The sequence below is a fragment of the Rhinichthys klamathensis genome, unplaced genomic scaffold (genome assembly GCF_029890125.1).
Source record: "Rhinichthys klamathensis goyatoka isolate OS25496 unplaced genomic scaffold, OSU_Roscu_1.1 h1tg000135l_1, whole genome shotgun sequence".
NCBI lineage: Eukaryota > Metazoa > Chordata > Actinopteri > Cypriniformes > Leuciscidae > Rhinichthys > Rhinichthys klamathensis.
In genome coordinates this window covers 1,713,551-1,740,245 of record NW_026606670.1, presented here as the reverse complement: position 1 = coordinate 1,740,245, position 26,695 = coordinate 1,713,551, and the positions used below count along the sequence as shown (strand labels likewise).

At 42.3% G+C, this 26,695-nt stretch overlaps 1 protein-coding gene and 1 long non-coding RNA gene across 2 annotated transcripts; one reads left to right on the top strand and one right to left on the bottom strand.

The window, feature by feature from the left end:
* Nucleotides 1-2,628: 2,628 nt before the first annotated feature.
* kifbp (kinesin family binding protein) lies at nt 2,629-13,617 on the bottom strand. Its single transcript, XM_056257186.1, has 7 exons — nt 13,141-13,617; nt 12,910-13,008; nt 6,415-6,494; nt 6,141-6,324; nt 5,868-5,961; nt 3,951-4,063; nt 2,629-3,854 (listed from the first exon to the last, which is right to left on the bottom strand). The coding sequence occupies exons 1-7, from the start codon at nt 13,585-13,587 to the stop codon at nt 2,976-2,978; spliced, it is 1,896 nt and encodes a 631-aa protein (XP_056113161.1). The 5' UTR covers nt 13,588-13,617; the 3' UTR covers nt 2,629-2,975.
* A 1,291-nt stretch (nt 13,618-14,908) lies between these two features.
* LOC130089622 (uncharacterized) lies at nt 14,909-26,314 on the top strand. The gene is made up of 2 exons (XR_008807594.1): nt 14,909-14,977; nt 26,014-26,314. It is a non-coding gene; the product is annotated as an uncharacterized LOC130089622 (long non-coding RNA).
* The last annotated feature ends 381 nt before the right edge of the window (nt 26,315-26,695 follow it).

The following is a 26,695-nucleotide window of genomic DNA, read 5'->3' as shown; positions in this document are numbered from 1 at the left end:
TATGTAAAAGACCCTGCCCCTGTGTGCGTCATTGTTTCCTGAAATCAGCCCACAACAGCTCGCTTTGGCAAGGTTTCTCAATCTGAACTATTACTAATATACAAACCGAATTCAACCGCCGTTTTAAATATACACAACAGGAATGCCAAAACAAGTCAGATTAAAACTAAACAAATATGAAAACGTCAGTTCCATCGAGAGAACAACAATAAACTCTCTGTTTTTGATTTACTGCCTTTTGATTTACAAAACTTGTTTTGTGTCCATCAAATATATAAGTGAGTGACAAAAATAGGCTATAGGCCACTATTACAATTCATTATTTTTTTTTGTGTTCAGCAAAAGTGGGACATCAGCTGAAGTAGGAAAAAGCACTTAAATAAAACTGCTGTCACACTAGGCTACTATTTGTTCCTATGTAAAAAAAAAATGTTTCAAGTGAAATCCAGGCTATACTGTGCTCCATTATAAATCACTATTCTGATAGTTAAGTGTCAGGCCTATGATAGCAACAAATGCTGGAATTGAAACCATCTAACATTCTGGAAGTCACTGTCCCATATCATGGACACTGTCAGTTTCTATAATTAAAATGTATATTTTTTAATTTTTGTTGTTGTTGCAACATGTCTGGGACGTTGAGCAATATTAACTCACAGAATAGATTAAGGTTAAATTCTGCAGAATCACCCATGAATTGATAGCTTATTTCCAACTAAGATCTAACTTTTCTGGGAATGGGTTGGTGAAGTCATTTCCAATAGATTAATTAAAATAACATGAATGTTAAATTATACAATAGCCTACTAATAAAAACACAATGACAGCATTAAAAAAGAAAAGAGTTCCTTGATGCAGACATACATGTTTTGGATGATATCAGTCTATTGTAATATGTTTTTAGTAATGTGTATTGCTATCCACATGGTGATAAATGAACCACTATAAACTGCTATCTAACAAAAAAAAAGCTGGATGAGATGGATTATGTTATTAAATACGAACATCTATAATGTGAAACAGTGAAAAGACTGTATGGTGGAGCAGTTTTGTGCTCAGCCTGAATGTGTCAACATGTTGATACAAAGCTGTCATAGCTTGCAGGAAGTGGTTTAGCTCATGCAAGAAATGACATGGGTTTCTCCTTTTATTAGCACACGATATGGCAAGACAGAGAGGAGTTTTCCATTGCATGCATAAGCAAAAGGAAAGTGTGGGAAATTTTGTCTAAAGAATATTCCAAGTACTGTATACTGGGGAGTTTGTTAGATTTCTGTTAACATGGCTAATTTGGCCATACTGTAGCAGTTTGGTTCATTCTATGATTATTTTAAGAACACTAGTAATTCAAGGCTTGATGACTAGTAATTAATAGTGTTCCATCTAATATATGGAAATAACCTGACATCGGATTCAGATAATATGGAGTCTCAGGTAAAACATCAAAGTTGTAGATGAACTTTGTAGTTGTTGTAGATGAAAGTGTTTCACAACAACCTTCACACTTTAAACGGCACTAAGATGTAAAGTACATCAAGTTTGATGTCAGTCACTATACTCAACACTTGGCTAAGTTCAGGGTTTGAAGTTTGTTTGTCTCTCTGGCTGAAGATGACCGAGAGAGTGTCCCACAAGGACATTTACTCTGCTATATCTCAAGAACAAAAGAGCGTGTAATTTTGGCTTGGTAGAGCTTATTCTGATTGTGTAATATTTGCTCCTCGCAGAGACTTGACTAAAACATGTAATGATGATGGTTACATCTTATTGCCTTTGGGAAAAACCTGCACTCTCGGCATTTGCTTTTCTTTATAGTTACTCAAGATGAAACTATGACACCATTTCGTGTATTTCTTCTTTTTGATTGACATATAGCAAGCTAGCAAGTTTCTTTGATTTAACTTAAATCAAACCTTTCTTTTAATTGATCACACTAAATTATTATTATAGACACCAAAACATTGGATATCCAATTTATAAAACGGAAAATTAATTTTTTTTTGAATCCGAGTAGCTAGGCTTTAACTGTTGATATCAAATTGTATCTTAGAGTAAAACTTGGCACACACCCATAGTCAGTTATGTATGTGCACCAACTATCTGGGTATTTATTTGGTATTGGTTATTTGTTATGAATATAAAATAGATAGAATACAAAAAAAGGGAAGCACCAGAATGGTATTACTGAAATATTTAGAGAAGGAAATGCAATAAGTTTGGGTTATACTTTGCGGGTCAACCGTTGGTTACATACTCTACTATTTCAACTTTCTGTTGAAAACAACCGTTAATTACAAAACTGACTCTTCCACAGTATGATTATCACCAAACAAGAACCACATCCTTGATTAAAAAAAAGAGAGAAAGAATTAGATGTACATCAAACTTGACTGTAAAAAAATTCTCAACATCCTAATTTTGCTGCACAAACTCAATTAAATGTTAAGTGGCCCTGTACTTTCAGGTACTTTCCTCTCTGCATTCAGCTGGATAATTTGCCAGCTATAAATTGCACAACCTCGGCTGCAACTAAACTAAGCCAGTTTTGTGTATGTGTGTCTCAAATGTTATAAACTGAAAATAAATATACTCTGAATGAGATTTTGACAGAATAAGACACACCAAAGATTTATTTTTGGCTTGTTTATTGGCCTAAAATGCTTTAATATTAGTACAGTTTTATCTTTCATATTGGGCTTGCTAAACATACCAATCACAATACTTAAAAAAAAAAAAATTTGCACAGCATGAAACAAAATTGTACATAGTACTTTGAAAATAAATTAATGACTGTAAATCATGCAGTTACATCAGTTCACATCAACGTTTGCAAAGGCTGAATGGGTTTCTTACAAGGTGGTCCTGTGAAGGCTCATTAGATACATTTATGTGTGGCATGGAACAAGGAGTAGTGTGTAGTAGTGAGTTGTTCATATTTATGCGAGGCGCCACAATACAGTGTTTTCAACAGCGTGTTAGTTGGAGGAGGCCATTGTGGATTTGATTCTGTTGATCTTCAGAGGAAGCAGGGAGACCATCTCCACACTCAGCTCTAGCTCGGTTTCAACTGCATTCTTGGCTTCTGGATTCTCCTCGCAGTATTGCACTACGAACTTGTACGACTCCAGCGAGAGGCTGAGATTCTCCAGTTGAGAAGCCGGGTTACTGGAAATAAGCTTGGACTGTAATCTGGCGACACGGAATTTGGCCACCAACGCCGGCCTCAGCAGGTCATCCTCAAGCTTTTCAGGAAACTTGCCCTCTGGTGAGCGGACGGAGTCGAGGAACATCTGATAATACCTCGTAGAGGAGGAACACAAGAGGTTAAACTTCTTTATGGTGTGCACGTCTGGCTGATCCTGCTTGTCGGCCACAGCGAGCTTCAGGTCCATCATCTCATAATAGGTTTCTGCAAGTTCAAACTGCAGCTGCCGACAGATTAACAAATAGTACTGAGCATTCAAATCCTTGCAGACCGGCTCCAGCATGTCGACGCGACGTTTGTGCATCTTACAGCGCCGTTCCAGGTCCTCTTCAAAGAAGGCCAGGACCTTGAAGAGAGTGCTATGGTCCTGCAAGATCTCAATGTGATCTGTCACATGACCATCCATTTCATAATACTCTTTGGCTTGAGCTACGTAGCCTTGACCCACCAGGAAAATGCCACGTGCTTCTTCAAAGTCCAGTGGAAGCATGCTGCTTACTTTCTCTTCCAGGCTGCAAATAGAGTCGAAAGTATCACTTGAACCAAAAAGGATGGCACTCTTTCTTCCCTTCTCTTTCTCTTCCTCTTCATTCCGACGTGCTCTTTTCAGTTCTTCCTGTCGATCTGAGTCTAGTTCGCCGACATTATCCTGTGTAGCAATGGAAATTGCTCAGATAAGTCAAAATAATAACGGTCAATTTGTGCACATAAGCTCTTGAAATGTAAAAAGAAAAAGAATGGCTACCTCAAGAAGTTTTTTCGCATCTTGCAGCAGATTAAGGCAATATTTGATCCAGCATCTAGCAATTTCAGCTCGCTTCTGCAGCAGCTCTTCACGTTTTGCAAATTCAGCTTCACCTTTGGGAAGATTAATAATAATTTATTGTAAATTATCATATACTTTAATTCAGACCAATGTGTAAACATAAAAAAAAAAAAAAATGTCTGTCATGAAACTCTAGATGGTGCAGGTTTATAGGTCCTTAATTCAATCTGCTTGCAATCACTTCATTCTCTATAGGGCACAGCTGATTAGTTCCTATCAGTAGCCAATGAGCTTGCAGCTCAACCTTCAGATACTTGGGTAGCATTGCCTTAGCAGTGTAGCGTACTTTCAGAAAGCCCTCCACCTTCCCCAGCTCCACCTGTATAGATTTGCTACGGGTTATTCATGTATGCTATATTGTACAGCAGCAGCATGTCTTACTTGCTCACAGCAGTGTCGTGTATGCATTGGCAGTAGCAAGTCCTGTACTTGCTCTGCAGCAGAAGCAATGACAAACAGCAGCGTAGCAGATCTATTCCGCTCAAGAAACATTTCTTATAACTATCAACGTTGAAAACAGTTGTGCCGCTTAATATTAAGAGTAAAACCGTGAAACTTTTTTCAGGATTGTCTAAAGGATAGAAAGTTCAAAAGAACAGAATTTATCAAATAGAAATATGCTGTAACATAATAATGTCTTCACTGTCACATTTGATTAATTTAATCCATCTTTACTGAATTTCTTTTTTTATTTCTTTAAAAAAAAAAGGTGCTGACCCCAAACTATTGAATGGTAGTTTACATAATTCATTGGCTCAGTGTTTGTGAACACCATTAGTCTCATGCTTCAAATGCAGCATTTTTAACACTTTTATATATCTTCAACTTTCAAAGATGTTTAGTATATATAACCTTTTTTGTCTCAAAAATTAAGAGTTTACTTCAAATTAGAGTTTCTGTGTAGTTGGTCAAAGACTCTCTTGCTAAATACCACAGTGTGTAGGTTTGTACAACCTCCGGATCTCATGCAATGTAAAACAACTGACAAGCATGAATGTTACAATAACAGACAGATTGTGTTAAATACCATTGTTTCAGTTGTATTATGAGTGAAACTAAAGCCTCATGTGAACTGCCTAAAATAAGGGAGTTTTGTTTTCATTTATCAACCACCAATTGGCATTAAGTAAAGTAAATGGAAATGGGGATGCACCGAAATTAAAAATTCAAGATGCACTTGGCCGAAAATGCTTTTTAAAAATTATTTATTTATTATTTTAAATGAGCTTTTTTTGTATAAGTGTTTTAATATTAGACTTTTTAATGAAATTCAATCATTTTAATGATTCTGAATAAAAAAATTACAAGCCAATAAAATAAAATAACCACACTGTTATTGAAAGCAACACACTAAAATTGAACAGGAAATATATTAATATTAAATATCAATGTATTATTCTTTCTTCAGTTCTATGCAACAGAATCAGATTTAACAGATTTATTTTTGACCAATTATCCAAATAATGTATAATCGTAAAAAGCTATTTATCAGAGCAAGTGAGCAGAGTGTAGTGGGGAGCGGATCAGTGAATGAGAGGGTAGCGTCATTTTTAGCACAGCAGGGCTATTGCAAACAGAAACAATTATACTACTACATAGAAATTTCTTGTCGGAGCGTTATTTGCGATTCCCCGCAAATAACGCTGAACACTGAGGTGCGGGGCAGCATATATTTTCAGCTGTTTGTCTCTTTCGGCCAAAACCCGAAAATGCCATTTTCGGACGATCATTTTCGGCGGCCGAAATTTTTGTGCATCCCTAAATGGAAATGCAGAGAAATACACAATATCCAATACTATACAAGATTGAACAGGCAAACACCATGCAGAAACCCACTTTCTTTGGCAGCTGCCTCTGAGGGGATTTCTCCAGCAAGGGTAGCAATTACACTAGCCGCAGCCAAACAGTGACGAGCCTCCATGTACCGTGTCTGTGATACAGAGACAAGAGAGGCATACCACATATATACAGTGAATTCCTCGGGCCTTGACCACAGTCAAGATAATACTTATGGTTGAAAGATTAAAAAAATCCTCTGAGCTTGATCATAAACTCAACGGACTACACACTGTATCTTGTACTTGTTAATCACTGCAATGGTTACTTTACCTTGGTGATATAGTACTGTGACAGTGTGGCTGCATTAATGGCCCACTCGAGCGGCACAAACTGCTTGTACTCCAGCTGCCTCTGTAATGTACTGTGACAGTACTGTCCAGCTCTCTCATACTGCTGCAGATTCTTGTACACTTGAGCCAAATAATACAATGTGTGCGTATAAGCCATTTCGAACCTGTTGGCACATAAGGGGATAGAGTGGAGTTAAAACATTTCTGGAACCACAATAATATTTTATAAAGCAGATTAAGGGTAGGGTTATTACCTTCTTGTCTTCTCTTGTTGGGATAATTCTTCTCCCTCTGGCACAAAAAAGTCTTGAAGATCCAGTGGTGGCTGACCATCCTAACATGCATAAAGGGAACAAATGTCAGCCCAAAACATCATCGTATTTTATAAGTAGTTTGTAGAGACAGAGTTTACATATGTTTACATATAAAAAAATCTTAGCTAATGCTGTAAACTATATGGGGAGCCCTTAATTACACATTACTATAATATTAAAGGATATACAGTTAAAAACAGAGCCCAAATTGTCAAATTGAGTTGCTATTTATTTTTAACACTCAAAAAAAAAAAAAAAAAAAAAAAAGTACTGTAATTTGCACATAAGATAACATAAAATGCTAGCCTGGATGCCAGCCCGAACCCCGCCCACAACATTTTTTGGTCGGGAAGTTCGGTCTGGACTCGCTCCATTGAGGAGTAATTATGATCAGTCAAAAAATGTTCGGGCCAATCAAATTGCCAGGGCGGGCTTTATACGATGATGGACAGATGATCTGCAGGGACGTAATCCTCACGTTATCAAAGAGTGCTTAACTGGTTTCCCTCAGAGATGACTGCAGCTGGAGAACTGAGATATATAGATTCCGCTATTGCGTCTGTTGTAAAAGAAATCGACAGCGCATTCATTTTAATAGACGAACAGAGAACTGCAATCAAGGCATTTGTCGATCGGAAAGATGTGTTTGCCGTCCTTCCTACGGGCTTCGGCAAAAGTTTAATTTATCAGCTGGCTCCGATGGTAACTAAGAAGATGGGACGCAATGAAAACCCTGTGGTCGTTGTGGTTTCTCTTTTGGTCGCACTCATAGAGGGCCAAGTAAAAGAAGCAACACTCGTTATTTTACTTCTTCCAGCGTGCGTGCGTGCATTTGAGTTCTGTAGTTGACAACTGTGCTATGCAAAGTAGTTGACTTACTGCGTTGCTCTCATTGGTTGTAAGTCTATCCAATTGAGTGCAGAGTTTTTTTTTTTCCTGGTTCGGTTAAGACACCCCTCATAATCAAAGCCCTATGGAGCAGTATGAGACTCACATTCTGACTAGAATATGAGTATGACGAAGTCAGGCTAATAAAATGCATATTGCAGGGGTGGGCAACTCTGTCCACCGAGATCCACTTTTTTTCCTTATTTTCTTTTCTTTTCACTTTTCTGCTCCAAGCCTAATTAAACATAACTGTACAAGTTAATCAAAGGCTGCATCCAAAAGCATAAAAATGCTGCCTTTGTAGGATGCATTCCAAGGTAGGAATAGACTTGTAGTCAAGACCGCCTAAACCGAGACCAAGACACTACCAAGACCAGAGGGTATCGAGACCGAGACCAAGACAAGACCAAGACAATACCAAGACCAAGACCAAGACCAAGAAAGACCAAGTCGAGACCAAGACCGAGACCGGAGGAGTAGTATGAAGCTGCAGACTCGGAGACCTGCATCTACAGTCCCCCTGCACCCAGAGTCCCGCATTCTCAGACCCCTCGTTTTTCGAGACAGCGCCTCCTATCAAATTGTATCGGATAAACATGTGAAGAACATGTGAAGAACTTAAGCCAAAACGTGAGTAGGCTATCTTCAATTTTATTTAGCGAATCGTAGTAGCCTACTCGTTTGATTTATTTTTTAATAAAACTAATTTAGCTCATCGATACAACATATGAATAGTCCATTTAATATTTGTAAAGATAGTTTGTAACAAGATTTGAGCCGTTAATGTATGTTTTTTCGCCCTCTTTCCCCCGAAAATATTTTGATAGCTAACGTTAGCCTTTAACCTTGGACTTTTTGTAGATATGTCATAAATGCTGCAGTGATTTTCACTGCCCATTTTGTGCCCCCATATATTTCAAACCCACAAAGTTGTCCAAAGTTCAAAAACATCTCAAGGGACACTTCAACAGAGCAGTGCAACATGAAGGTAACATTTGCAAACATCTTTTTTTTTTTAAACATCATAAGACATGTGCTATCGGGCCTATACTGTTGTAGGCTATTCCAGGGTACACCATACATAGATGGAGTCGCCCCTGCCGAACCCAGCAACATATCATTTTATGATTATGCAAAGCGACTTATAAATTAGTTTTTTTAATTTTTAAAGTCACGAACACAGTTTTTTCTTCCTTTTTTCTTTACAGCAAGATGATGTTTAGGTGATCATTAAATAAAGTACAGAATTGTTTATTATTGGTGTTTTGTCTATTCTGATTTGTTTTGCTTCGCATTCAAAATGTAAAAAAAAATGATTTTGTAATGTTAGCATGGTAATGTTAATTAGACCATTATAGGTTGAACTGAAAGAAAATATAATATCACATACTATTTTTCAGAAGATAGTTCAATCTGTAATTGTATCCCTTCCATCGCAATGAGTTTTTTTTGGCACATACATTAAGCAGGAAACGCAAATATTTATTGGATCATTTATTTGGAGGCCGTAATATAGCATCCTATTGTTTTTAATTGCATTTGGATAAGCGTGCGCTGTACTCTGTGTGCGGGTGTTATACGATCTTTCGAACAGCAGGAGGCGCTGTGTTTGAAAAACGAGGGGTCTGAGAATGCGGGACTCTCGTTGGGTGACTGTAGATGCAGGCTCCGAGTCTGCAGCTTCATAATATTGGACCGGAGGGGGGTGGGGGGGGGGGGGGGGGGGGGGGGGGGGTGGAGGGGGGCAGACTAGTGTTGTTGAAGCTAAGCAATAACTTGTAAGATTTTGTTTTGCATTGCCTGCCTATCTCTCTGCCGATATACACAGGGCAACTTTTTAAGCAATGTTGCTGGGCAATCTTGCCAAGCGATTGTTGCTTGGGTACTTTCCTATTGAAAATGGGCAATACATTTCTATCTGGATCATTTAGATCGGTCGTGGGCCCTGTGTCTCATCTGGTTGCCCAAAAAGCTCAAAAATTGCTCAAAAAGTTGCCCTGTGTATCATCACCTTAAATCAGGGATGGGCAACTCCTGGAGAGCCACTGACTGTCCTGTTCAGTTTAGCTCTAACTTTAATCAAACACTCCTGAACAAGCTATTTTCTTGAAGATTATTAGAAAGGTACAGGCCGGTGAGTTTTTATCAGTGTTGGAGCTAAACTCGGTAGGACAGTGGCCCTCCAGGGCTGAAGTTGCCCATCCCTGATGGAAATGTTTTTTTTTTGGACCAATGTTTTCCACATTTTATGTCATTTCTAGTGAGAAATTTGTATTGTAGTAGTAATTGAATGTTTGCTTAGTTATCACCAAAGCTCTCTCCATTTTGTTGTAGATCATTAAAGGAGAACTCCGGCGCAAAATGAACCTTTGGTCTAATTACACATTGTTACCTAGTCAACCGTTATCTGAGATTTGTTTTCATGATTATCGAATGTAAATAGTTTTATCTCTAAAAACAGTTTAGCCTATAAAGCTAGTATAACGCTAGTATATTGGGCATAGTGTAATGACAAATAAAAATCGCTTGTTAATACCACTAACAAGGCTGAAAATAGCCCCACACTAACACGGTAGCATAATGAGGGTCCCTACCTTCAAACCGAAGCATTGAGAACTTTGTCAGTGTCCAGACAGTTTAATAAGAAGATATTTTAAACATACAGTCAACTTCGCGTATACAGGCAGAATCCATCTTTGAAATACAGCCTTTACCAGTCGATCTACGAACGCCGATCCAAGTGCGCTGGTGAGAATGTGAACGAGCTATAAGTTGTGATAAGCTTCCTGCACAGTGAGACTTGTATGTAGACTTGCATGACTTGACGCTCTGAAATTTGAAATCGGTGGGAAGATGGAGAAGCAGTTGCCTACGGTTGCCTAACATAAAGGTCTCGACTGTCTAGCGTTATATTTTGCCAAAGAACTCATGAAACTGTGATATGGCTTTGTGCCTTTATAAAACAGCAAAAGACTTTAATTAAGTAGCCTATTGGCATTCTGTTTGTGCTGCATGATTTAAAGAAGAGTGCGCACTTTGCTCATGCGATCAGCATGGTGATCTGGTGTTTTCTCCAAAATGAAAGCTCAAGGGTTTATTTCTGGCAATTGAAGAAATTAGGACAAAAGTATTGTAATTTTCCTATACTGTGTAATTTAATGCAAAATACTTTTAGGCTACATTTATAGGCTAGGTCTATATGGATTTTACATCATAGGAATGATTATATAAATCATTATTATAATAATTGTTTGGCATCCTAAAACACCAGTGATAATGTAATGTAGACTGAGACTCTATATATCATAACTAAAAAGATGTTTGAGCCCTCTTTAAGGGGGGGGGGGGGGGGGGGGGCTACAAGACATTGTGCCCAGGGCCCTCTGAATTCTTAATCCGGCCCTGTGTTCGGCCGAGCTTTCGATGTTGTTACGGAAAGGCCGAAGCTGATCGGTTTTTTTTTTTTTGTGACATGACCTGCGGTGCGCTTGCGGCATTCTGAAAAGTTGAGATGTTATCATCTCGCCGCGGCATAGACGCGCCTGGAAAAACCACTGTCTATGGGAAAAACAAGCGCGCCGCACCGCATCCCCGTCGCTTCCATACATTTGAAATAACGAACTTGAGCGCGCAAAAGACGTGATATGTGAACGGCCGCTTAGCTTTCGGATGCAGCAAAGGTCTTCAGGATCAGGCCAGCTGACAATCTTGCCTGGGCCCGGGACAAGATAATCTTAGATGGGGCCCCCCCCACGATTTATTTTTATTTTTATAAAACACCATATACTTTTACCCAAAATGAATAATAAAAACACGTTTAAATGGGTACATTTTCTATAAATGTCTTCATTTTCTTTTCTGACATAGCCTACTGCAGTTCTTGTTAAAACACACTAGACATGCATAATCTGTGCATTTTGGGCACTTTTTGTGTGAAATCATATTTATTTTTTGTCCATCAAAAGTGTGCTTTCACTTTTAAGCATGAGCAGCGCAGCAAAAATAGACTCGGATCTGACCCATTATCTGTTCACCGATGATGACAGTGATGCATTTCAGCCGGCTTTTTATTTCTCATCTCCATAAATAGTAGTAAAGCTAATCCAAGGGCTAGAAATCAATGAATTCTTTGCTAATACTTCCTCGTCATCATGGAGAGCGCAGTTCGCACCGCTTTCTCCTTTCCACAAGCGTTTGCTCTCCCATGGCGTCTGTCGTTGCTATGCAACAATGAACTTAGGCGCGCCTGTAAAAACGAGCGCGCCGCGTCGCTATTATGAGCTAATATCCAACATATTTCCATATGTGGCTCTTTCCTCCTTTCTTATCAACAAGTGGATTTACAGCCACCACAGCAGCAGCACCGCCGGTCGCCATGTCTCAGCGCTTTTATGAAGAGGACGCAACTGCACGCGCTTTGGGCATGCACGCGCATCCCGGGTTTGAGAAAACCTGGTACCGTGGCGTGACGTTTAAAAAGAAATTTGTACCGACTTGGTACCGAAGTGCCGGGTCTTTGACAACACTCATAAACGTTGGCTGCGCTGTTTCTTACCTTGCTCTACGCTGACTTTACTAACGTTAGTTCCAGTTAGTTCCAGCTTCACCGTCACCACCTTTTTAAAAATATTTGTTTAGGACATCTCGAAGGCCTCTATTTTCTTCTTCTCTTTTCTTTTCTTTTCTGAGCACCGGACTTGTGCTGACCGGACATTTTGAGCGTAACGTTAGCCTACTGATCTTCAAATCAAATGACAACATCATATTTCGATCAGTGGCCAAACCATTTTTGTTTGGGGGGGGGGGGGTTCTTGACCACTATTTCAAGGACAATTAGGAAGAAAACGAATAAAAAGCTTTTATGTAACTCAAATATTAGATATTTTTTTCAACAAATATGCCTATTTTTTTTTATTTTTTTTAACAATTATTCCATAATTTAATGAGGGCCCAGTTCTGGGCCCCCCTCCCTACCCTGGGCCCGGGACAACAGACCCGTTTGTCCCCCCCCTGTCGGCGGGCCTGTTCAGGATTACTAGTAAGCTACAGGCATGGGAGTTTGATCAGGGTTGGAGCTAAACTCGTCAGGAAAGTGGATCTCAAGGGCCAGAGAGAGTTGCCCAGCTCTGGCAGGCGGCTGGCACTGAGTCTATTCCATGCCATTTTGTAGTATAGTGTGAGTAGTGTTCATACTGAAAATTTCCAAAAAAGAATAAGCTTAAAAAAACTGAACTATGCATTAATTAACCGGAAAAAAAAGAGAGAATCGTGTAATGTTGTTGTCGCCTTCTTTACGTTTATGAAGGGGGAGAGGCCATCAGACTCTGATGTTAGATGACAAAAATAATCTTATAAAATGCATACACTACACGGTTGAGTAGTACACAGTGCATGTCCTTTAGGACAAAACTAGTGTTTTTTAATTAATTAAAAAGCAAACTATCACACCATGCGAAAAGGACACGTCACAGTGACGTCACCCGGAACTCGCATCTGATGCCCAAAGAGAGTTGTTTGTGCCAGCCACATCCGTACGGTACCACACACCTCTTTCATGTAGAGAAAATACATTGATTCAGCAATCTCCAGAAATCCTTGAGCCTTTTCAATCTCATCTCTTCCCGCCCACAAAATGCCGAGCTGATTCTGTCAGAAAACACAATACGCATCAGAATAACTTACACCATGGCGCAGAAGTCAAAGAGTAAGCTATAACGTTACTGCACATTTAGTCAATTATATGAAACTTTTAGAAGGAAATACGCAGTGTATATTTACCCGGGCCTGTACAAACAGCGAGACGTTCTCTCGTGTTGTTGTGCACTTGTCAATGAGTTTCATGCAGGTCATCAGATGCTCCTCTCCAGCTGAGAGCTCCTCGGTCTCTATGTGGTTTACGCCGAGATAGTACTGCACCACCGCGAGCCTCGCTACTCGCAGACCGGCTAGAGAGTCTCCAGCATACGCTTTCCCAAAATCATTCCCCGGTTCTCCATCCACCGTCTGACTGGACTCACTATCCGCTCCATTGTCAACCTCGCCCTCCTCCTCGATTTGATTTTTTTTCAAAGAACAATGGATTTCCTTCAACAGATCTCTAGCTTTGTATTTCGATCGGAAAGGGTTATTCTCAGGGTCTTTTTTCGACTCTATTTCGGACAGTTCATGGGCCAGGCGAAATTTCTCGCACACCGCCCTCCACTCAGCGCTCTGGTTGTCAGCCATGTTTTCCCCGAGCTATGACAAATGTTCACCAGCAGAGGTCAGTGATGAAGCTGATACACTGGTTCTAGTAGTCGTGTCACCATGAAATCACGAGTGAACAATTCTTTTTTTTTTTTTAAAGGGTTAGTTCACTCAAAAATGAAAATTATTCCATAATTTACTCACACTCAAACCATCCTAGGTATATATGACTTTCTTCTTTCAGCCAAACACAATCAGAATTATATTAAAAAAACATCCTGGCTCTTTTAAGCTTTGTAATGGGAGTGGATGGTACCATAGATTTTGAAGCCCCCAAAAAAGTGCATCCATCCATCATAAAATTAATCTATACGGCTCCAGGGGGTTAATATAGTCCTTCTGAAGTGAAGCATGCGTTTTTGTAAGAAAAATATCAATATTTATAAATGTATACACTATAATCGCTGGATTCCGGACGGTAACGGCCTACGCAAGTCGAGTTTCGGTGGAAGAGTGAACTCTGACCCGATGTAGGAATAGTGTAGGTTTAGGTGAGAGTAGACCAGACGCCTCTCACGGTTCAAACAAATAGGGCTGGGCAAAAAACTCAAGCTCCTCTTCTTTTATATCAAAATCCTTCAACATTTCTCTTTAAAAATTCTCGTCTTAGACTTCCATTTCGTGACTGGTGTTTTGTTTTGCTCTATCCTCTGCGCTTCCGCATACGTCAATATGGCATGTGATTTGATTTCATGGTGACTAACTATTTATATTTTTGATTCGTTTTTTAAAATTTCATATTTCGACAAAAAAACTATTCGATTTTTCCATTGGCTTTTGCATTATTGGAGAAAATAAGGTACTGTATGTGACAAACAAAAGCAGGATTCATTGTGATAATCTTTACAAATGAACACAACTTTTATGAATTTTGAAGCTTCAATACAGTCGGCAGAAGTTAAAAGCTAAACGTAGGCTATAAATGAACTACACCACGGTTGCATGACTTCAACGTCAACGTCACCATCACTCAGCTTCCGACAACTCTTTCAGTCTTTCCCCTGAAAATTATAGTAATAATAGTTTGCAAAAGTGTGATGACGTTTAATGTCTCTGACAACCTCGGTAGTCCCATTTAGCCAAAGGTTTAAAAAAAATCACAAGAGGGTATTACTGATGTATTTTATAGAACCGGAAGTGCTAACTCATTTCTATTGTTTTGTCCTCTCTATTTTATTGTTATCATTTATTTATTCATTTAGCAGACGCTTTTCATCAACTTTCATCATCAACTCTTGATGTGCACGCCTTGGTTCAGTCACTGTCGCTCTCTCTCTTTCAGACACTCTGGCACTAAGTATCTACAGGTCAGTGTATGTCACAGACAAGCAGGCCTCTTGTACTTCCTGTGAGTTGGTGGAAATGACAGGTAAATTATTTATACATGGGGCCTGTCCCAATACCCATACTTGTGGTCTTTGTACCCGACCACTTGCCTATTTATTTACATGAAACGTTTTCTGTATTTAGCCCAAGTGAAGTGTTCAATTAGGCATGAAAAATGCGAGTGTGTGTAGAACTTCTGATTAACCAATGGTACACTGTGCAAGCTTTATTTACACATTTTGATTTTCAATACTTTGCACTCTAAAATAATCTAATACATATCTTAGTAGTCCCCATGTAACAGACGGCACAATTTAATTGTGGTGCTTCTAATTATGTGATAAAAAGTAGTAGCAAACATTTTACAAAATCCACTTAGTCATCTTCGGAAGCAGTATTAGAGAGAGTGTGGATTTAGTGTGCGTCAAGGGCACTGAGCTTTGGCACTTATTTGATACAGTATTGTGTGTGTGTATTGGGGCAGGCTTTAAGGTTTGCATCACATCGACATTGGAAAAACACTGAAAGTGTAAGCTGTTATACAATACTACATTAACACAGTGTGATATCCCTGCTGGCAGGTTTAATGCAAGACACCAAGTGAATAGGGTAATAAAAAAAAAAAAAGGTATCACAATAAGTAAAAAATCACAGTACATTAGGACAATTGTCCTGTAATACTAGTTGTCTGAAAAGTTATGTTTAAAGATGCAAATGAGGCATTTACATATGCACTAATTTGCATACATTTCCAGAACAGAAATCTGAACATTGGATAAAGCCAGGTTCAAAATCGATTTCATTTTGTTGACATTTTAGAGTTAAATTTTTTTCTATAAAGGGGATTGGATATCTCTATAAATCACTATAAATCAGATAATACTGTCAAATGCCAGAAAAAATTCATCATGTTTATAGGCATAAAATATTTTATAAATCAGGTGACAAACCCCTCTAATATAGAATATAGATAGAAATAATTCTGGAAAGTTTGGTGTATGTAAGAGTTACTGAAGTGGAGATGTTTGGCTTACATGCAGAAAAAAAAACTCATTCTGAGAAAACAGCCTTTAAAGATATGTTTTGTAATTGAAATCTACAAATGAAAATGGATAAAGCGTAATAACATAAATGCTTAAATGTTTTTTTTTTTTTTGGACTGTCAAAATTTACCAGATAGTTGACGGCACCAATTGACTTCCATAGTAAGAAAAAAAATACTATAGAAGTCAATGGTTGCCGTAAACTTTTTGGTTACCATCATTCTTTAAAGTCCCCCTGTGGTGAAAATCAAGCTTTTAATGTTGTTTATATGTGGTGTTTTTAATATGCTTTAAGACAAACTAAGTACAAATGCATGTCAACACTATTGCTGAGTATTTTCTCCATAAAACGAATCGGTTACCTAACGTAACCTCGGTTCTCTCTAGATGAGGGAACGAGTATTGCGTAAGCTAGCTTACGCTACGGGAAAGATTCATCTTTTCTGAGAAATTGAAGCCAAAAAATTATCCTATAATTTTGTATCCATTGTCAACGCAGTTCAGCTGCAGCAGACCATGAGCGGGCTAGCTAGCAGCTCATTGGTTCGCTCACAGAGAACTGCTTAAGCCTATGAGGAGATGCGAATGAACTCTCGGCCAATGAGAGTCTGACATGCTCTCATTGCGTCAGAGCCCGCCGAAACGGGCGTGGTCAGAGAGTATAAATTCGCCTCTCAGGCTGTAAACACTGGTTTTCATAGAATGAAGCGAGAACGCTAGTAGCACAAGCACGGCCAGGAACGCAATACTCGTTCCCTCATCTAGAGAGAACCGAGGTTACGTTAGGTAACCGATTCGTTCTCTTACGAGAGGTTCTCTCGTATTGCGTAAGCTAGCTTACGCTACGGGAACACCTGGTCAACGCCGTGCGTGCTAAGCATCCACTATGAGTCCCAGGGGAGACCCCGGGGAACCCTTATGAGTGGGAATAAATATATGTACCTGTGACAAAGGCCAGCAGAACGGGTCGGAGATTGTGTAGTACATAAGCACATGATAGAGAGGGACAGAGCGAAACCGGTCTGAGTGAATAATTCCCTATAGTGCAGCTCAACCAGAAGAGCTGTAACCTACTAGACTGCTAGTAGTTTAGCCTGCAAGGCGGGAACTTCCAGATTGTAAAATCTGACAAAGGTGGAGGGGGAAGCCCATCCCGCTGCCACACAAATGTCATGAATGGAAATTCCGCTGGACCATGCCCACGATGAGGCCATGCCTCTAGTGGAATGAGCCCTGATGCCCAGAGGGCATGGCAGGTCTTTTGATGCGTATGCGGCTGCAATGGCATCAACTATCCATCTAGAAAGAGTCTGTTTCGAGGCGGCCAACCCCTTGGTGCGCCCACCGAATGAAACAAAAAGCTGCTCAGATCGTCTGACCGGAGCAGTGCGAGTAATGAGCGTTTTGAGCGAAAGGTATTTGAGGTCCAAGGTGTTTAGCGGTTCGAATGGGGGAGCTTTCATAGCTTCGAGAACTATGGAAAGGTCCCAAATCGGCACCGAAGGGGGGCGCGGGGGGTTCATCCTTCTAGCTCCCCTGAGGAAGCGGATGACCAAGCCCTCTTTGCCCAGTGACTGGCCGCGCCGGGGTTCAACGAACACTGTGACGGCTGCCACATACACCTTGAGAGTGGACGGGGACCTGCCCTTGTCCAACATCTCTTGGAGAAAAACTAGCAAGGAAGGGACCTCGCATGACCGTGGGTCCAAATTTCTGTCGGTGCACTATTTAGAGAACACAGACCATTTAGACGCATAGAGCCTTCTAGTAGAAGCCGCCCTAGCCTGCGTGATCGTGTTTAACACTCCCTCTGGCAAAGCGACGGGTAGTCGTTGATCACCCACGCATGTAGCGCCCAGCGCTCTGGGTGGGGATGCCAGATCGTGCCGCGAGCTTGGGAGAGGAGATCTGCTCTGACTGGAATGGGCCACGGGGCTGTCTGTGACAGCTGAGTGAGCTCCGGAAACCAAGTCTGACCCTCCCAACGCGGGGCTATGAGGAGCACCGAGTGGCGTGTTTCCCTGATTCTCTGAAGCACCTGTGGTAGCAGAGAAACCGGAGGGAATGCATTAAGCGGGCGGCTGGGCCAGGTCTGGGCTAGCGCGTCCTCGCTCTTTGAGACATTGGGCAGTGGGTGTTCTCTTCTGAGGCGAAGAGGTCCACCTCTGCTCTGCCGAATATTAGCCACAGCTTTTGGACTGTAAGAGTGTGCAGGGACCATTCCCCGGGGGGAATGGGGTTCCTGGACAGACTGTCTGGACCGTCGTTCAGATGACCCGGCACGTGCGTCGCTCTGAGCGAGAGCAGGTGACACTGAGACCAAGCTAAGATGCGTTCTGTCAGCTGGAAGAGATTCCTGGATCTGACTCCGCCCTGACGGTTTAGATAGGAGACCACGGCTATATTGTCCGAACGGATCACCACGTGGTGACCGTGAATGCGCGGAAGAAAGCGCGTAAGCGCGTAAGCGACCGCCAGCATCTCCAAACAGTTTATGTGGAGGAGACTCTCCTGAGCTGACCAGGGGCCGAAGGCCGGTGAGCCCTCGCAGACCGCACCCCAACCCGTGTTGGATGCGTCTGTCGAGATGACTTTTCGGCGAGAAAAGGTCCCCATGGAAACGCCCCGCTGAAACCATTCTGCCACGGTCCATGGCTGCAGAGCTGTGATACAGGTCTGCGTTACCTTTATCAGCTGGCGGCCCGTGGTCCACGCGCGGTGAGACACACGGCTCTTCAACCAGAGCTGAAGCGGGCGCATGCGCAGTAACCCCAGCTGGAGCACCGCGGAGGCTGAGGCCATGTAACCCAACGCCTTCTGAAAAGTTTTCAGAGGTGTGAGTCTGTTCATCTGAAAAGATGTGGCGAGACGCTGAACACGGCGCGCGCGAGTCATCGTGACCGAGTCTAGCTCTATACCCAAGAAGGAGATAGTCTGACTGGGTTGTAGTGCGCTCTTTGTCCAGTTGACAGAGAGACCCAAAGCTTTCAGATGGTCGAGGTGAACTGTACGATGAGACAGTAGCTCTCTCTGTGATTGTGCCAAAATCAGTCAGTCGTCCAAATAGTTCAGTATTCGCAGCCCCTGACTCCGCAGGGGGGCGAGCGCCGCATCCATGCACTTCGTGAACGTGCGGGGTGCTAGGGATAAGCGGAACGGGAGGACGGTGTATTGATAAACCTGGCCTTCGAAGGCGAAACGTAAGAATGGCCTGTGAAGGGGATTTATCTGAATCTGAAAGTAAGCATCTTTCAGATCTAGTGAAATGAACCAGTCCCCCTGGCGCACGTGCGCGAGGAGTTTTCTGATAGTGAGCATTTTGAACGGTCTCTTCATGAGAACTTTGTTCAGAAATCTGAGGTCTAAGATTGGTCTGAGGCCGCCGTCTTTCTTTGGAACCAGAAAATAATGGCCGTAAAACCCTGACTCGCTCATAGATGGAGGAACTCTCTCTATAGCCCTTTTGCACAATAGTTTTGCTATCTCTGAACGGAGCAGAGTCACTGCTTCTGGGTTCACAATAGTTTCTAGCCGCGCTCGGAAACGTGGAGGGCGGCGGTGAAACTGTAAGCGATAGCCTAGCCTTATTGTGTTTAGCACCCACTGGGAAATTCCCGGAATAGCTTCCCACGCTTTGAAGCGTAACGCTAAGGGGTGAATGGCTACATGGTCCCCGTTGCTGCACATAGCGGGCTGCGCGGGCGCGCTCATAGTGTTTTACACTCAGGGACTTACACTCAGAGAGGAGTTTAAGGGCCGTGTAACAGAGTGAGCAGAGGTGGGACGCGCACACGGGCTCGTGGGCGAGATGGTCCTCACTGCAGAACATGAAATCCACGGGGAGGAGTCGGATCCAGATCCAACTCCTCCCACCTTACATATACCTAAACCTACCCATCTCCGCCCCCTGATCCCTAAACACACCCCTAATCCCTAAACCCACCCCTAATCCTACCCATCTCCACCCCTCGGATCTTGATCCGACTCCTCCCTGTGGATCTTATGTACTGCATTGAGGTGCTACTGTCGTGGGCACGCTTATGCACTCTGAAACTCGAGCGGGTTGGAACCGCTTTATGAGAGTGGGCTCTGTGAGACACACGGGAACTGAAATGCTTTTGTGTATGAGTGAACACAGTGTTGTGGGCACATTTTCTACACATGAGGCTTTTATGCTCTTTTTGAGATTTATCTGGGTCGCCGTGAAAACGGCGTTTGTGCTCATGCAAGCGGGAAAGGGGACCGGCTTGGTAATGGCGGGGTACACTGCTGTAGTAGCCGCGTGAGCGGGGACTAACAGAGGGCGAAACTTTGACGGCGGTCCGGCCGCGGCGGGAGAGCGCCGTCTTTTCCTCAGCTGTGCTAGGCAGACTTCGAGTGATCAGGTTTCAGCGTGATCCTGGGCCGAGGCCCCCGGGGAGGCGGCGGTCTGTGGCGGCTGTCAGAGCGAGAACGAGGGCGACCGCCCTGGCGTCGCTGAGAAGTCTGACTGTGCTGAGCTGGGCGCTGAGGCGGGGCTCGTGCAGGAGGCTGGTCACGTGAGCGGCCTGCAGAGGAGCTAGCGCGACGAGGCAGAAAAAGATTCATGGCCTGGGAGGCTTTCTGCACTTCGGAAAACGGTCAACGATACCCGTGACAGCAGATCCGAAGAGGCCGGATGGAGAGAGCGGGGCGTTGAGAAAGGCGGCGCGCTCAGAATCTCCCATGTCGGCGAGTGTGAGCCACAAATGTCTTTCAGACACACAAATGGCGGCCATGCATTTCCCCAGGGCTTGAGCAGCAGATTTTGTAGCGCGAAGGGCAATGTCCGTGGCGCTCCTTAAATCCGCGACTGAGGCGGGATTTTTTCCGCTCTCGTCCCATTCACGAAGTAAATCGCCCTGTAGAATCTGAAGGACGGACATGGAGTGGAGTGCAGAGGCTGCTTGGCCGGCGGTTGAGTAGGCGGCCGGAGGCTTAGAGGGAAGCACAGGTGATGAGCGCCATCTCGTGGAAGGCGGGCATAAATGTGCGGCGACCAGGTCCTCTACAGGGGGAATGGAGAGATAGCCCTTTTTTGCGGCTCCGTCCACAACGCGAAGCGGGTCGGAAGAGTCAGAGCGAGTTCTGGCAGAGAGCGGGGCATTCCAGGACTTCGTGAGTTCCGTGTGCAGTTCAGGCAGGAAGGGCGCGGCCCGTTTAGTGACGGGAGTCGAGGGCTGGCGGAAGTAGCTGCCGTCCATACGGTTGATGGTCTGCTCGGGGGGAGGGGACCAATCGAGCCCGAGGCGTTCGACGGCCTGTGAGAGGAGGCGCACTAATTCCTCCTCGATTCCAGCGCGGGTCCCAGAGGATTCTCGGGCCGAGGAGGCGTGAGAACCGGACCATTCCTCACTGTCTGAAGTGAGAAGCGAACAGGTTTCCTTGATGTCCGCGGCGTCATCGGAGGCGACAGAGCGGCCACTCGGCGGCAACTGTACGTCCGGAAGCGGCGGAGAAGGAGAGCGGGATGGGATGAACGCTTCCAGCTGGGGTTCCGGCGGCCTCTGAGAGTGGCGTTTCTTCTTCCGCGGCGAAGTCAGAGGCGGCGCGGAAGCAACTTTAGTGGCCTGAAGTCGAGCCCGCAGGGTCGACAACGGCATCTCCTCGCAGGGAACGCAGCCGCCATCGGCGAGGGCGAGCTCGGCGTGCTCCAATCCGAGGCAGAGAGCGCAGATGACGTGGCGGTCTCCAGTCTCGAGGGGAGCGCGGCAAGAACCGCAGGAAGATTTACGATACATCTTTACAAAGACGCTCGGCTCTTTTAGATACAATACAATACAGGAAGCATTTTCGTAAAAAGGATACAAATCCGTCGGATGGCGCTAGCTCGCAGGACGGCTGAAGGTGGCGAAGACGGCCGGCTTCCTCAGTCTCCCAGATGCTCGCTAGAGTTGCCTTTTCGACGACGGCGGCTTCTCTCAGGATCAGCAGATGCGTGTAGCTTCGCTGAAGAGATGAAAATCAGTGTTTACAGCCTGAGAGGCGAATTTATACTCTCTGACCACGCCCGTTTCGGCGGGCTCTGACGCAATGAGAGCATGTCAGACTCTCATTGGCCGAGAGTTCATTCGCGTCTCCTCATAGGCTTAAGCAGTTCTCTGTGAGCGAACCAATGAGCTGCTAGCTAGCCCGCTCATGGTCTGCTGCAGCTGAACTGCGTTGACAATGGATACAAAATTATAGGATAATTTTTTGGCTTCAATTTCTCAGAAAAGATGAATCTTTCCCGTAGCGTAAGCTAGCTTACGCAATACGAGAGAACCTCTCTTAAGAGAACTGCAGAACTCCAACCAAAGAGAGTCTCAAAAACACGGTTTGAAATCGTTGGTGTTTCTGACTTCACAAACTACCTTGTAACCAATCAGGTCAACGTGTGATAGTCAACGAGTGGATCTCTGAGCTAGTGTGAGTGAGTAGAGAAGGTGCTAATTTGCATATTCATAGAATCGCGTATACTAAATGAGGCAAGGGTGTAGAGTTTTCTTTTTTTTTCAAGGAAAAAACATTTAAATAGATATTTTTGTTGATCAAAGATGAGTTTTAAGGGATAAAATTACACAGGGGGACTTTAAAATATCTATTTTGTGTTCAACAGAAGAAATAAACTCACACAGGTTTGGAACACCATGAGAGTGAGTAAATGATGACAGCATTTTCATTTTTGGGTGAACTATCCCTTTCTAAAATTGATAGAGATTATCAATTTTATATTAAACATGGCACTAATTGAAATTAGCATGTGGCAATTATACCTGCCTATGTGGTTGCCACTTTTTGAATATTTGGCTGGTCAGTCAACAAACACCAAAGTGCAGCAGCTGTTGGGTTTTGTTGAATTGCTGAGTTTACCTAGTTGGTGTTAACAGCAATTAAAGCTGCAGTAGGGAGTTTTGAGAAAACGTTGATTTAGCCTGAAAATTTGAACAAGCACAACTTACAGGTCTCACCCCCTTGCTCTCTGCTGCGCTACAGCCCTCCCTCCACAGCGGAGCCTGTCGTGAACGCGCAGGCTAGTAAAGAGGGCCACCCATAACGGCGGATAAAAAGTTATATGGCACATTCACTAATAGGGACTAAACGTCAATAATATGCTTTACATTGACTATGGCCTGCCCATACTTTGACTTCAAACTTGGTCCTCAAATCATTATGTATTTTCCAATAGCCTACATGTAACTTTATAACGTTGCACTCTTTCTATAAGTTATAAATAGCTAGTAAGATAACGTTAATATAACGGTAACTAACGTTACAGTAATTATTCTAGCGATATATAATGCTAGATAAGGTGTGCTAGTACATTATTTCAGCAACATGACAAGCCAGTGAATTAGCAGGTTTCAATTGTTGCTTAGCAGAGTGCGTGACATTTTATCTACATGTTATTATCGTCATCAGTCTTTTTCCATTTACCTCTTTGTTTTATGAGCAGGTGTCACTCGAGAATTGGCAGTCTAGGTTGTTTCTCCGTCATAAGCACAGCTGCAGCACGTTGGCAATCTTGAGTTTGAACCGGTTTGAACGACGGCTCGCGCTCCGGCGCTCGCACTGTGCAAGAGAGGGGTGTGATCAGCGCGTACACGAGCGTGACTGACACTGCTAAGACACTCCTCTCGGCTCTGATTGGTTGTTTCTGACCGGGAGCGTGTATTTCTTGCAAATGGCAATAGGACCACTGGGAGGAGCCAGAGGAGCTTGATTTTTACACAGATTATCTGTCTCATATTCTACTGTCAGGACATAATGACAGTTTTAGCAAATACATGTTTTCAAAAGTTACCTACAGGAGCTTTAACATTAAAACGACACTTTACCAAAATTATAAGTCCTAAAATTATAAATCCAACAGCCAATATTATAAGTTTAAACAGCACTTTTTAATAGGTAGCGTTTGTGTCTGTTATACTATTAACATGTTTCATTCATAGATATTCTTTATAATGTTAACAAGCCTCTAATATTTGTCAGTTAAGTCTCTCAAGTTGCTAAAGTTCATATATGTTAATTCCAAGGGCGTAGGTTTAGGGGGGGACGCTAGGTACTAGTCCCAATCAATATTTTGAGATGACAAATTTGTCCCCACCAATATTTAGCAAGCTCCTTTGAACTGCTATTTTGATATTTGCGCTGCATTTGGATCTTTGCCGATCGATTCCAACGGCGAGGACGACGACAGTAAGATACGCCGTAATTTGATTGGCGGCGGGGTATCTGACAGGCAGGCTACACGCGCGGGCCGGGACTACTTTTTGTGCTTGCACTCACTGGCAGCGAGCGGGTGGTGTGTGCGCGTGTGTGTGTGTGTGCGTGTGACGACGCCGACGGTAAGTTACCAGGGCTGTCTCTCTGCCTGCCATATACAAAGGCCAAAGTAAAACATTTTAATATTCCATTTTTTGCCCCTTTTTGTACTTTGTAGATCAGCTATGTCACCCAAGAAGAAGAAAGGGGACATTCGAAGCTTTTTCATAAAGCAGAGTGTAAGTAGGCAAAAATAACTAGCCACACAAATAACTAGCAGTAGTAGTGACTGACCAGGCTTTCAAATGCAGATTCTACTGTGGAAAATAGTATAAACTGGTGATTCTGGTTACCCAGGATATTGTTACAGTTAACTTAAACCTAGCTTCTGCAATCTTTCAAGGTTAGGAGCATTAATTAGGGGTGTGCAGCACGGATAGACTCATAAGTCGCGCTATCATGATAGAATGCTACGTTAGCAAGTCACTGAATGTTAATTAGCCTACCTTAACTTAGAATCTTGCAGTCATAAACAGTGGATCATCTGAGACATTTTTCATTTCTACATTCTGTTTATGTAATGTATGAGTGTAGCCTACTTGCTAGACACATGTGCTGGAAAAACATGTTGGCAATGTTAAAAAGGCAAAAGTTAACACTGTTGGTTATTCAAATATAATGAATCATTATTTGATTGATAATATAATTCCAAATAATAATAATTTATGTTAAATAAAATGTTTGGTTGTTCAGCATTACACAGTCTCAGGTTTTTATTTTTTGAGAGTGCATTTTTGAGATTATACAGTATACTAGCTCTTTATTGACAGTATACAGGATGGTGTATCGGTGTCAGGATACAATATAATGAGATGAAGTAGATTCACTTCTGTATTGTGATCTTCTGTATTGCCAGCAGTCTGAAATGACAAAGGAAATAATCCCCACCAAAGCTGAGACAAAACCTACGCCCATGGTTAATTCAAATGTGGCATAAGAACATCCTTCCCTACGAGGTGGACTTTTCTTCTAATACCTATTATTCTTGTTTTATGTCACTAAACTAAAGAAGTTCAAAATTCTGAGAATACAAAAGAGCAGAGAAGACATCCTGATGAAACCTCTCATGGGGTCAGTGACACCTGCAAAGGTTTCTGGTCACTGACCTATCAGAACTCATGTTGCCTCACTGTAGATAAATTATAGAAATGTTGCCTATATTGCCTACTTGGGAATCTTCATTCCATGAAAGTGTGGTTACTGCTTGTGTCTTAATTTATCTCCACTTCAATCTCACAATGTATGTTTCACTTCAACATTTGGCTGTAACCTGACTCAAATGTACCTGGAACACTGCAGAAACGGCAGTGTTTTATTTCCTCCTTTTAGTCAATAATAGGCTGAATAATAACATTAGCAAGCTTTTAATAGGAACTTTAGAGTGGTTTTGCATTGCTTCTGTATTTGCATCAAAAAATTAAATGCCAGTTACAGTAGAATTGCAGACTTCCAATATCATTAACAGCTAGGGCTCCGAAACGCTTTACAAAATTGTTAACGCTACAATGAAACATTATTGAGATGTAATCATGATATTTTGCATGCATGTCTTTCTTGAGAAACTCAATTAGCAACTTAAAAATGTAATCTGTATAGATACTATGCTGTGCAAGTTTTATGAATGGTCTGGCTGTTTTAAATATAGGTGATTCAGGGAAGTTTTACTTAACTTCTGCATTTAACTTGTCTGGGAAATTTTCTTACTGTTTTATAGAGTCACGGCGGCCTACAGCAGCTCTGTCTGTGATGGTTTAGACAGTTGCAGAGTATTTTAGGAAGTGACGCCACCGCCCACCATCAGGAAATGGACTGTTTCTTTTAGTAGATGTAAGTCATGGGCTGAAGGCAAATCGGTCATGCACCACAGTCAAATACGAAACGTATTTTGATCAGAAGGTATAGACAGAGAACGTGGGTAAGTGGAAAGCCGCCGTGGGAAGGTGCAACCACTGTACGGTCCCTGAAACAAGGCACTGTTATAATTACAACCCTGCAGTCTTATCACAAGAAGCAAGGTAAGTCATTTTTAAATCAAGATCTCATTTTATTGACATTAAAATGTTACGCCGGAACAAATAACCTAAAGACTAAACTAAGAAGAAATCAAATAGTAGTTTTGAACTAATTTTTTTTTTTTTTTGAATGGGTTATTTGAATAGATTGTCATCAGAAGGTTTCTTAATATCTTGTTTGAAAATGTTAAAGATGACATGTAAGCAGTTTTGATGCAAAATAATAGTTTTGGTGAAAGCAATAAGGAAGTTGAATAATAAATCTTCCTGTAGTTGTGCTGTAACATTAAATGTTAAAGCAATCAGCTTTGTGGGGGGAAAATATAAATATATAAAGTTATATAATCACATTTCCTTTTCTGCATATTTCTATTTGAAGTGTGT